The following is a 12,098-nucleotide window of genomic DNA, read 5'->3' as shown; positions in this document are numbered from 1 at the left end:
GGGGTAAGCAGGGGGGGCTGCCCACTGGGGGTACGCGGGGGGGGGGCTGCCCACTGGGGGGTTCGCAGGAGGGGGGCTACCCACTGGGGGGTATTCAGGGGGACTTCCCACTGGGGGGTACGCGGGGGGCTGCCCACTGGGGGGTACGCAGGAAGGGGGCTGCCCGCTGGGGGGTATGCAGGAGGGGGGCTGCCCACTGGAGGTATGCGGGGGGGCTGCCCACCGGGGGGTACGCAGGAGGGGGGCTGCCCGCTGGGGGCTACACAGGAGGAGGCTGTCCATGGGGGGGTACACAGGAGGGGTGCTGCCCACTGGGGGTACGCAGGGGGGCTGCCCACTGGGGGGTTCGCAGGAGGGGGGCTGCCCACTGGGGGGTATTCAGGGGGGCTGCCCACTGGGGGGTATGCGGGGGGCTGCCCACTGGGGGTACGCAGGAAGGGGGCTGCCCGCTGGGGGGTATGCAGGAGGGGGGCTGCCCACTGGAGGGTATGCGGGGGGGCTGCCCACTGGGGGGTACGCAGGAGGGGGGCTGCCCACTGGGGGGTACGCAGGAGGAGGGCTGCCCGCTGGGGGCTACGCAGGAGGAGGCTGCCCACGGGGGGGTACACAGGAGGGGGGCTGCCCGCTGGGGGGTATGCAGGAGGGGGGCTGCCCGCTGGGGGGTATGCAGGAGGGGGGCTGCCCACTGGGGGGTATGCAGGAGGGGGTGGCCCTGGGGGGGTCCATGCTGGGTTTCTCAAACCAGCCCGTGCAGGCGCTGCTGGGCCCTGCCCTCTGCTGGGGGCCAGGGGGTTGCAGGGGAGGAGTGTGCGTACTCATAACCAGAGCTTGTTGGTCACGGGGCTGGGAAAAGGATGGGAATGTTTTAGAATCCTGTGTGTGGTTTGCTTATGACTATGGAAGCTTTTTATAAAATAAAGTCTTCCCTAGCATATTTGAGGTAAAAAAACGGTCCTTAAGAGTTTCTGTTATTAAGTTAATTACTTAACGGTCAAGCCCTGTGTGTGGGTCCAGCTTCATGGTCAGCACAGCAGGAGACTGAGCCGCTGAGGGCGTGACCGCACGCCTGCCGCGGGCCCGTGTGGCTCTCCCTCCCGCGGGGCCCTTGGTGAGCCTCTTCTCTTCAGAGACTAGTAATGAATATAAAGCCATCACCACAGTGCCCAGTTCATAACAATGGCTCAGTAGAAGTTCATGACCTTTTCTCCATGATTATAATACTCTTGTATTTTAAAGTTATTACCTTATTGTGTTATCATAGTATGTATTGTACTAAAACAAACAGCATTATAACAATAAATTCATATCAAGTGCCCTCCGTGTAGTAAGTACAGAGGTGGTTCCGGCCTTCTGGTCACCTCCCGGCCTGGCCCACGTAACCTGGATGCCAGGCCGTAGGGGCTAAGCTGCGCCGTCGCCCCCACCCCCCCTGCTGCCTGTAACATTTGCCAAGGGAGGTTCTGGGGGAGGGGGGAGGGGGCTCCTGGGGTCAGCAGGCCTGGAGCAATGGCCAGGACTTAGCTGGTCAGGCAGGGCCTCCGAGGTCAAGGGACAAAGGTGGGAGGGCATGTCTTTGTGGAGAGGGCGGTGGAGAGACCACCTGCCCGGTGGCATGGGCAGCGCTGCGGGAGAGGGGAGGTTGGGTGTGCACCGACCAGGCAGGATGGGCGCCTTCCTTGGAGAGGAGCCCGCCTGGCCCCTCCCCCAGCAGCCCCACGTCTCCCCTCCCAGGTGCACTGCATCAGCACAGAGTTCACCCCGAGGAAGCACGGGGGCGAGAAGGGGGTGCCTTTCCGAGTGCAGATCGACACGTTTAAGCAGAACGAGAATGGGGAGTACACCGAGCACTTGCACTCCGCCAGCTGCCAGATCAAGGTGTTCAAGGTAGGGACGGCCTCGCCACGCCCACCACGGTCCCTGCCCCGGGCACGCCTGCTTCCTCCAACGCCGGACAGCGACACCAGACATTCTCGCAGTGCCACGTGGGCGCCCAGCAAGGAGCCTTGATTGGGCTCCTGCCTCCATCCCCGTGTCCTGGGACGGGCTCCTGCCTCCATCCCCGTGTCCTGGGACGGGCTCCTGCCTCCATCCCCGTGTCCTGGGACGGGCTCCTGCCTCCATCCCCGTGTCCTGGGACGGGCTCCTGCCTCCATCCCCGTGTCCTGGGACGGGCTCCTGCCTCCATCCCCGTGTCCTGGGACGGGCTCCTGCCTGCGCCGCCGTGTCCTGGGACGGGCTCCTGCCTCCATCCCGTGTCCTGGGACGGGCTCCTGCCTGCGCCGCCGTGTCCTGGGACGGGCTCCTGCCTCCATCCCCGTGTCCTGGGACGGGCTCCTGCCTCCATCCCCGTGTCCTGGGACGGGCTCCTGCCTGCGCCGCCGTGTCCTGGGACGGGCTCCTGCCTCCATCCCCGTGTCCTGGGACGGGCTCCTGCCTCCATCCCCGTGTCCTGGGACGGGCTCCTGCCTCCATCCCCGTGTCCTGGGACGGGCTCCTGCCTCCATCCCCGTGTCCTGGGACGGGCTCCTGCCTCCATCCCCGTGTCCTGGGACGGGCTCCTGCCTCCATCCCCGTGTCCTGGGACGGGCTCCTGCCGTGCCCACCCTCAGCTTCCAGCATCGCGTGTGTCCGCGCTCACCTCCATTTGATAAGAATGGGTGCTTTTGCACATTTAAAAATTGTGTTTCCTCCCAAGGAGACACTTGGACTTTCCCTCAAGGAAAGACAGGGACTGTGCCCTCGTCTCGGTAGCCCATGGCTCCCTGGCTCCCCTTTCTGCACCTGAGGCAGAAACTTAGCAGTGAGGGCCCTCCCACCAGGCTCCTTGACCGCACACCAGGTGTTTGGGGAACTGGGCCAGCCGTGCTGCTGCCGTGTCTGAGTGACCCGACAAAGGCGTGGCACCTCCTGTCCCGAGGGGGCACAGCGCCCACCCGCCACGCCAGTCACAGAGGTCGTTCAAACAGGTGTTTGCATGTGTCAGGCCGAGTCCAGCCGACCTGTCCGTCGCTCTCCCACCCTGGTCGCCCCCCTCCCTGGGAAGCACTGGCTTTTGGAGGCCTGACCTGGGGCTCTGTGTGGGTCTCGGGGCCTTTGCAAGGGAAGACAGGGCCCCTCTGGCCAGCAGCGCCCTGTGGTGTCACCGGGCTGAGTGTGTCCCACACGCAGGCACAGCCTTGCTCTGTGTCTTCTGGGGAACAGGGCCCGGGGGCGGAGCAGGTGATGTGGGCTTGGCGGCCACATGCCTGCCCTCCCGCTGAACACTGGGCCTGTCCTTATGTCCCCGTATGACCCCCTGCAAGCCCGCCTCTGTGCAGCGTGGGCATCACTCTGAGCACTGTTTCCTAAAATCCCCCGAGCTGGGAGCCAACAGCTGTGCCTGAGGAAGGTGCCGGAGGGTGGAAATCCTTGACGAGGCCATTGAACTGGAGAGTGAGCTTTGCTCACTGACTGCCCACTGTGTGTGGCCTGTGTGTGCATAGTACTGCTCAGTCCTGGGCTGCTAGGTGCTTGATATCGGAACTCGCCAACCCCACTGTGAGCCCTGGACGCCAGAGCCCAGCGGTTCCGTCCGCAGCCTGCTAGGGCCGGCTAGCCGGCGCACCCCTGCTCTCACATCTGAACCGTGACCTGGTCAGCACTTGGTTCCTCCCCTGTAAATGAGGGGATGAGAGTACCTGTGAGGTCAGGACACCTCAAGTCCCTCAAGCTCACAGGCACCCAGACAGGCTCTGTCAGGGCAGAGACCTCATGTGACGTGTGAGCCTCGAGTGGCAGGAGTCCTGGTGTTGGGGGGCCTGGAGGCCTTCATGACGTGTCTGGGAGCTCACAGCCTGTAAGCGTGGGCCAAACCCCGACCGGCAACCCCCAGCTCTCTTCCCTCCCATCCATGGCTAAGCCAGGGAGTGCATTGGCGTTGTCATGGCTCTTGGGGTTCCTTTCCCCGGTACTCCCCCCTCCCCCCGCCCCCCAGCGGCCTGCAGCCCCGTGGCAGGCTGAGTTCCCTGGGGCGGGGAAGGGCTCCAGGCAGGAGGACTTGCGCTCGATGTCTGGGAAGAGAGCGAGGCTGTCCGGCCGGCCCACAAGATCCTGCCTGGGCTCTTGCAGGCTTCGTGGCCACCGCCCAGCCCTGGGTCCTCCACCGATCGCCATCCCTGCCTGCTGTGGGCTAATCGGCCCCCTGTGCTCTGCCTTTGTAGCCGAAGGGAGCAGACCGCAAACAAAAGACCGACCGAGAGAAGATGGAGAAGAGAACCGCCCAGGAGAAGGAGAAGTACCAGCCGTCCTATGAAACCACCATTCTCACCGAGGTGAGCGGCCTGGCGCTGCGGGCGAGTCTCGGGGGGTTCCCAGCTCGGGGAGTGCTGTTTTGAGAGCCCCGGTGGTGGTGGTGTGCTCTCCGGTTTGGAGCTGTCTTCCTCTGACCAGGCCCCGAGGCCAAAAAGCGTTTCAGAAATAACTTGTAGTTGTCTGCACTTTTCAAAATCAGGGCATTACTTTTCAAAAATAGGTAATAGGTCCCCAGTTCAAAAGCTGTAAGAGAATAGACATTAGGAAAGGCCCCTCCCGCCGCTGCTCAGCCTCGCAGTCCTCGCCCCAGGGCAGCCAGCAGCTCTGAATCTGGCCCGACTTGCTCTGCCAGGGACTCCAGTCTGTACACGGGTTTACACCAGCAGTGCACACAGACATCCTGGTCTGCAGCTTGCCTTTTTTTTAAATCTAATAGTGTATCTTGGAGTCTGCTCCCTATCTGTTCATAGAGAGCTTTCTAGGTCTTTACCCCGCTTGTTGCCTTTGTCGTTGGTGGACATTGTTGTTTCCCGGCTCTTGCCTCTTCAGACAGGTGCCGTGAGCCTGGTGCACGAGGCGTTCTCAGTGGGAGAATGTCTGCAGCTCCCGTTTTCGGAGCAGCATTGCTGGCTCAGAGGGTGTGAACCCTTGCTGTTTTGGGGTTTGGGTAGATACCAGAATGCATTTTCTCTTTTTAAAAAAATATACTTTTTATTGATTTCAGAGAGGAAGGGAGAGGGAGATAGAGATAGAAGCATCAATGATGGCAGAGAATCGTTGATCGGCTGCCTCCGGCACACCCCACACTGGGAATCGAGCCCCCAACCCAGGCATGTGCCCTGACCGGGAATCAAACCGTGACCTCCGGGTTCAACACTGAGCCACCATGGCCCCGCAGAATGCATTTTCTCTTAGCCCTGATGCCAGTACCAGCCTGCTCCACCATCCTCTGTCCCGGGCACTTCTGAGATGCTCACGGTCACAGGCCTTTTTCTCCGGTCACAGGTCACTGCTGGTGTCACCTCTCTTAGTACAGGCTCCATGATTGTTTTTAAACAGCTGGTCCCTGCTGTGTTCTGCAGTCCGGCCAGTTCCTAGGTGGTGTTTGTTCACTGAGTAGCTTGACCTATTCAGAAGGCCCCACAGATATGTAAGGCCCAGCCATGGCCGTGGCGAGGTTAAGGCTGTGTTAAGGGTGAGACCCAGGCAGAGTGTCTCTGAGGACTGGCCTGGTCCTGACTGACGAGCTGCCTGTGTGTGTGTGTGTGTGTGTGTGTGTGCATGTGGGTATGCATGTGTGTACGTGTAGTAAGCCACATGTGGAAGACTATCTGTAATGAGAGAGCATGGGAGTTAATTTAATGGCAGAGACAGATGTGTGCTGGCGTTTATCTGAGGGTAACAGCGGCCAGAGAATCCTGCCTCCCCCCACCTTGCACCCCCTCCCGGCGCATGAAGCAGTGCCAGCCTGCACTGCGGGGCCAGCTCAGGCCCGGGTGGTGCCCAGGCTGAGTTCTGCCCGGGCTGCTGCTCTCCTCGGCCTCCGGGCTGAGCCTCATTCGGCCTCTGCACCCCGTGCTCCTGTGGCTTCCTCGTGTGGACGGGCCTGTGTGTCATGCATCTTTCCACGCCCTGCACAATGTGGCGTGGCCGGCGCAGCACCCCCTGGCCTGGGACCGTGTAAGGTGACGGCTCCTTTGTATCTCGTCAGTTTGTTCCGCTGGGGTTTACACAACAAACCCAGCCACACTGAGAGCAGAGGTAAATATTCACCAGCCCTTGCTGGTGACAGTGCGTCTTCAGGAACGCTTTAGACTGGCCTCTCCAAAGAAGTGTTGTCACGGGGAAGGCAGGTGAGCCGTCGCTGGCTTCCCAGCAGGCCAGCCCCGTGCGTCTGCTTCCTCTGGGACCCTCCGCGTACTCACCTTCGGCTTCTGCACAAGAAGTTCCTCGAGGTCGAGGGTGCATCTGGTGCTGCTGTCTCCCTGAGCTGGAGCAGGGCGCCTGCGTGCCCTACACCCACAGGACTGAGCGGACGAGGCTGCTGGTGAACGCGAAGGCCCGTCTGCTGGGCTTCCCAGCAGTTTCTTGTTTGGGAGTTGTCTGGTCCGAGCTCCCTGCTTCCTGCCTTTGCACCCATCTGTCTGCCCTGGGACCTGCTGTGGGCAGCCGCCCGCTTTTGTTTTCCTCTCTCGTGGGCCCAGTAGTCGGGTGGCCGATGGTGTGTCCCTGTTTGGTTTGACGGCTAGGAAGCTCACAGAGACATGTGTCCACTTTGCTCCGGGATGACCTGCTGCGCATCTGGTCTCTGCTGCTGTCTTCGATTATTGGGGTGGGGTGAGCCTCCTGTCCGGGCTCACGGGGCCACAGGGTGAAGGCAGCCGGGTGTTGAAGGGTCCGTGGGTTTGTCCGTTGACTTCAGTGGATGCAACTCGGTGCAGCCCAGGCGCCGGCAGGTCTGGCTTCTCCTGGAGCTCCGCGGCAGTCACCGCTGCCTGCGCTCTCTCCCCGCAGTGCTCCCCGTGGCCCGACGTGGCCTACCAGGTGAACAGCGCCCCGTCCCCCAGCTACAACGGCTCTCCAAACAGCTTCGGCCTCGGCGAAGGGTATGTGTGACCCCGCTCCCCCCCGCCCCTGCAGGGATGACAGGCATGATTCTTTCCCTGCCCTTCCTCTTCACATCTTCTCTCCTGTAGCCTGGCCTCGATGTGGGTGTCAGGGTGGCTGACGGGTGCTGCACTCACAATATGTTTAGCACTTGCCCAGCTTTTTGTGCTTGGACAGCTTCTCTGAATGTTGTCGGCAGCCCAGTGCCCACCCTGTCCCCTCCTCCAGTGCAGGAGGCAGCTGATCAATGTTTCTCTCTCAGCATTCATGTTTCTCTCTCGCTCCCTCTCCTTAACCTCTCTCTCTCAAATCAATAAAACAAAAATATGTTAAAAAAAATAAATACAACAGCCTCCGAGCTGAGGGGGGAGGAGCAACAGGCAGGTGAGGACCTGCACCAGCCCCGAGGCCTCGCACTCACATCTGCCGCTTCCTTTGCAGCAGCACCTCACCGACCCACTCCCACCCGCTGGAGACCCTGCCCGTGGGCAGCGATGTAAGTGTGCGGCCCTGCGTGTCTTGTCCCTGGGCCCTGCCCATCCTGTCCCCGCGGCCCCATGGCATCCTGGCCCCGCGGCCTGTCCCTGGGCCCTGGGCCGCCATGTCAAGGCTCCCCCCTCTCCCGCAGCACCTGCTCCCGTCCGCCTCCATCCAGGACGCCCAGCAGTGGCTGCACCGCCACAGGTTCTCGCAGTTCTGCCGGCTCTTCGCCAGCTTCTCAGGTGAGCGACTGTGGACATGCGGGACCTTGGAAATGGGGACCTCGGAACTGCGCAGCAAGGCCAGTTACCTCCCGGGACCGGGGCTGTGGTTTGTCCTGGGGACCCAGAGCGGTGTGGGCCACTCACTCACACTTGCTGACCTGGGCCACGTGCTGAGTGCCGGAGTCCTGCCCGAGAAGCTCCCAGCCAAGTGCGGCTCTAAGGGAGGGTCACCTGGCACCTTGTCAGCGTCCGCCACACCTGCCAGGCTCCTGTCTGCCTGGGTTGGCCCCTGAGCCACGCAGGCCAGTGCACATGCGACAAGCCTCCCTGGTAGCTCTCCCACCAAATGCTGCTCGTCACATGGGGTCCAGGGCCACTCCTGGACGGTGGGGGCGAAGCCCCAGGTGAGAAGGGAAAGCTGTTCTATCTCTTTAAAAGGTGTTTAAGCCTTACTGATGACTCATCAGGCGGAAGCTGGAGCTAGGAGCTATGGGTGCGAGGGTAAACTGAGCGTGAGCCGTCCACCAAGCAGAGTTGAGTCCAGAGGGACAGGGACGGGAGCAGGGTCAGTCCAGAGGGACAGGGACGGGAGCAGGGTCAGTCCAGAGGGACAGGAGCAGGTCAGTCCAGAGGGACAGGAGCAGGGCAGTCCAGAGGGGACAGGAGCAGGTCAGTCCAGAGGGGACAGGAGCAGGTCAGTCCAAAGGGGACAGGAGCAGGTCAGTCCAGAGGGGACAGGAGCAGGTCAGTCCAAAGGGGACAGGAGCAGGTCAGTCCAGAGGTCCAGAGGGAGAGGAGCAGGTCAGTCCAGAGGGACAGGAGCAGGTCAGTCCAAAAGGGACAGGAGCAGGTCAGTCCAAAAGGGACAGGAGCAGGTCAGTCCAGAGGTCCAGAGGGACAGGAGCAGGTCAGTCCAGAGGGGACAGGAGCAGGTCAGTCCAGAGGTCCAGAGGGATAGGAGCAGGTCAGTCCAGAGGGACAGGAGCAGGTCAGTCCAGAGGGACAGGAGCAGGTCAGTCCAGAGGGATAGGAGCAGGTCAGTCCAGAGGGACAGGAGCAGGTCAGTCCAGAGGGATAGGAGCAGGTCAGTCCAGAGGGACAGGAGCAGGTCAGTCCAGAGGGATAGGAGCAGGTCAGTCCAGAGGGGACAGGAGCAGGTCAGTCCAGAGGGACAGGAGCAGGTCAGTCCAGAGGGACAGGAGCAGGTCAGTCCAGAGGGACAGGAGCAGGTCAGTCCAGAGGGACAGGAGCAGGTCAGTCCAGAGGGACAGGAGCAGGTCAGTCCAGAGGGGACAGGAGAAGGTCAGTCCAGAGGGACAGGAGCAGGTCAGTCCAGAGGGACAGGAGCAGGTCAGTCCAGAGGGACAGGAGCAGGTCAGTCCAGAGGGACAGGAGCAGGTCAGTCCAGAGGGACAGGAGCAGGTCAGTCCAGAGCAGAGGGACAGGAGCAGGTCAGTCCAGAGGGGACAGGAGCAGGTCAGTCCAGAGGGACAGGAGCAGGTCAGTCCAGAGGGACAGGAACAGGAGCAGGTCAGTCCAGAGGGGACAGGAGCAGGTCAGTCCAGAGGTCCAGAGGGACAGGAGCAGGTCAGTCCAGAGGGACCGGAGCAGGTCAGTCCAGAGGTCCAGAGGGACAGGAGCAGGTCAGTCCAGAGGCACAGGAGCAGGTCAGTCCAGGGGGACAGGAGCAGGTCAGTCCAGAGGGACAGGAGCAGGTCAGTCCAGAGGCAGAGGGACAGGAGCAGGTCAGTCCAGAGGGACAGGAGTAGGTCAGTCCAGAGGGACAGGAGCAGGTCAGTCCAGAGGGACAGGAGTAGGTCAGTCCAGAGGGGACAGGAGCAGGTCAGTCCAGAGGGACAGGAGTAGGTCAGTCCAGAGGGACAGGAGCAGGTCAGTCCAGAGGGGACAGGAGTAGGTCAGTCCCCGAGGGACAGGAGCAGGTCAGTCCAGAGGGATAGGAGCAGGTCAGTCCAGAGGGGACAGGAGCAGGTCAGTCCAGAGGGATAGGAGCAGGTCAGTCCAGAGGGACAGGAGCAGGTCAGTCCAGAGGGACAGGAGCAGGTCAGTCCAGGGGGACAGGAGCAGGTCAGTCCGGAGGGCCAGAGACCAAGGAGGAGAGTGGCTCTCTAGGACCTCTGTGGCAGTGGGAAGAAAGCCCCTAGTTGTTTTCCAGCTCAGCCTTTGTCAGGATGGGAAGGGGCGTGTGAGGAGGGCCTGACAGGGACCCTGTCCCCACGGAGTCAGTGTGGATACATAAACCAGGCGTTGCAGAGTGGTGTGACCCATCTGGGATGGGAAGGCTCAGAGGAGGGGCCTGGCCTGGCCTGGAGGGGGTGCAGGGAGGGCCGGCTGTGGTCTTGAGCAGGGTGGTCAGCATAGGCCTTACTGAGAAGGGGTCTTGAGTAAAGGCTGAAACGAGGCCAGAGAGCGGGCCCCGTGGGTTGTGGGGAGGGGTGGGGCTCGCTTTGCAAGCAGAGGGAAATGCCAAGGCTGCCAGGAGACACCTGCCTGGTGTGGCCATGCAGCAGGGATCCGGCTGAGGGGCTGAGGGGATGGGGAGGGAGGGTGAGAGAGGTGCTGAGGGTCCTGTGGGACACTGGAAGGACTTTGGGTTTCTTTAAAAATAAATGTTTTTATTGATTTTAGAGAGAAGGGAGAGGGAGAGAGAGAAAAACATCAATTGGTTGCCTCCCGTATGCACCCCAACCAGGGATCGAACCCACAACCTGGGTATGTGCCCTGACTGGGAATCAAACCAGCGACCTTTCGGTGCATGGGACGACGCTCAACCCACTGAGCCCCACCAGCAGGGTGGCTTCCATCCCCAGTGGGAAGGGAGCTGTTGTGCCTACAGAATTGTACCCAAAACATGGTATTAACTGTAAGAAGTCAGGACAGCGGTTCCCAGAGCCGGGGCAGTGCTGGCGCGAGGGCTGTGGGATGCTGGGCGCGCTCTGCCCCGTGTGTGTGTGCTGGCTGCACGGTGCGTGCGGAATGGCTGCAGCCATGAATGAGCATGTATTCTGCCTGCAGACGAGTGTACACGGAATCCATGCCCCGCCCCCTCAGAGGTACACACGCATCATCTGCCGAGAATACAGAGGCTGGGGCTGGGGGGGTGCAGGCACAGCTCTGTAAACGCCTGTCCTACTGCCTCTTGTGAGCATGTCGTGTAGCTTCTGACATCTTGGGGCTGTGATCTGATGTTGTTTGGCTCTTTGCTGCTTCTCGCTCCACGGAGCGCCTGGTGCCCGGTAGGATGAGGCTGGCTCCCTGTCCCCGGCCCTCCTCTGGTGCCCGGTAGGATGAGGCTGGCTCCCTGTCCCCTGCCCTCGTCTGGTGCCCGGTAGGATGAGGCTGGCTCCCTGTCCCCTGCCCTCCTCTGGTGCCCGGTAGGATGAGGCTGGCTCCCTGTCCCCGGCCCTCCTCTGGTGCCCGGTAGGATGAGGCTGGCTCCCTGTCCCCTGCCCTCCTCTGGTGCCCGGTAGGATGAGGCTGGCTCCCTGTCCCCGGCCCTCCTCTGGTGCCCGGTAGGATGAGGCTGGCTCCCTGTCCCCGGCCCTCCTCTGCCCTCTGCCCCGGTGCCGGGTCTGCGGGGTTTGGGGACGGAGCCTTTCTGTGTCCCGCGTAACGGGCAGTCCCACGTGCCTGCCCAGGTGCTGACTTACTGAAGATGTCTCGAGATGATCTGGTGCAGATCTGTGGCCCCGCAGATGGGATCCGGCTCTTCAACGCCATCAAAGGCAGGTGGGTGTCAGCCTCCAGCTGGAGGCAGGGCGGGCAGGAAGCCGACACGGCCTTGGGGCAAGTGTGGGAGGAGATGCGGTGGAGGGTGAGGGGCAGGGGCTGCGCACGCACTGGAACCCGGGAACCCGAAGCGAAGGCTGACGGCAGCCGCTGCAGCACCCCCGGCCGCAAGGCCCCTCCTCCCGGTCTGCCAGGAGCCGTGGCCTTTGGCCACAGGTTGTCAGATGCCTGCGTGGTGGGGTTCAGGCTGCCTCCTCCCAGAGGGACCGTGGGCTGGGCAGGCTGCTCAGCCTGTGAGTGGTTTCTGGGAGGACTGGAGCAGGGCTGGGTCCTGGGCACTGCCTGCCGTCACGGCAGCGCTCTGGCCATGGGGTAATCAGGGCAGCAGCCCTGGCCGTGCCATGGAGCGCTTGATCTGACAAACGGAGTTTTAAGCTTTAACTAATGAATTTAAATCCCAATATCTACACGTGGGTAGTAGAGTGAGAGCCTGGGTTTGAACCCGATCTGCCCTCAGGAGCTTTGCAGCTGGGTGAAGGCCCTGACCCCTGTGAGCCTGTTTCCCCATCAGTAGGATGGGGATGGCGGTCCCTGCTCCCTCGTAGGTGGTGTGAGGATGGAAGGCGTTATGCACGTAACATTCTAGAATGTCCCGGTGCAGTCAGCCTGAGGAAGGGTTTGCTCTCGTGACCCTGCGAAATGCCTCGTTCTGGAGGTTCCTGTTCTGGGCAGAGCCCCTCAGCAGGTTGG

General features: G+C 61.9%; 1 protein-coding gene across 4 annotated transcripts in view; it reads left to right on the top strand.

The window, feature by feature from the left end:
- TFCP2L1 (transcription factor CP2 like 1) overlaps positions 1–12,098 on the top strand; it is a 62,501-nt gene that overhangs the window by 32,110 nt on the left and 18,293 nt on the right. For 2 of the 4 annotated variants that reach the window (XM_036319239.1, XM_036319241.1), the window contains exons 6-11: positions 1,732–1,884; positions 4,200–4,310; positions 6,805–6,896; positions 7,339–7,393; positions 7,526–7,619; positions 11,258–11,348. In XM_036319239.1, coding sequence (XP_036175132.1) covers positions 1,732–1,884; positions 4,200–4,310; positions 6,805–6,896; positions 7,339–7,393; positions 7,526–7,619; positions 11,258–11,348 — 596 coding nt within the window. The remainder of the gene's footprint in view (positions 1–1,731; positions 1,885–4,199; positions 4,311–6,804; positions 6,897–7,338; positions 7,394–7,525; positions 7,620–11,257; positions 11,349–12,098) is intronic. The other 2 variants (XM_036319240.1, XM_036319242.1) reach the window with 2 other exon arrangements.

This window comes from Myotis myotis, unplaced genomic scaffold (assembly GCF_014108235.1).
Source record: "Myotis myotis isolate mMyoMyo1 unplaced genomic scaffold, mMyoMyo1.p scaffold_m19_p_8, whole genome shotgun sequence".
NCBI lineage: Eukaryota > Metazoa > Chordata > Mammalia > Chiroptera > Vespertilionidae > Myotis > Myotis myotis.
This window is presented reverse-complemented; position numbering and strand designations above follow the sequence as displayed.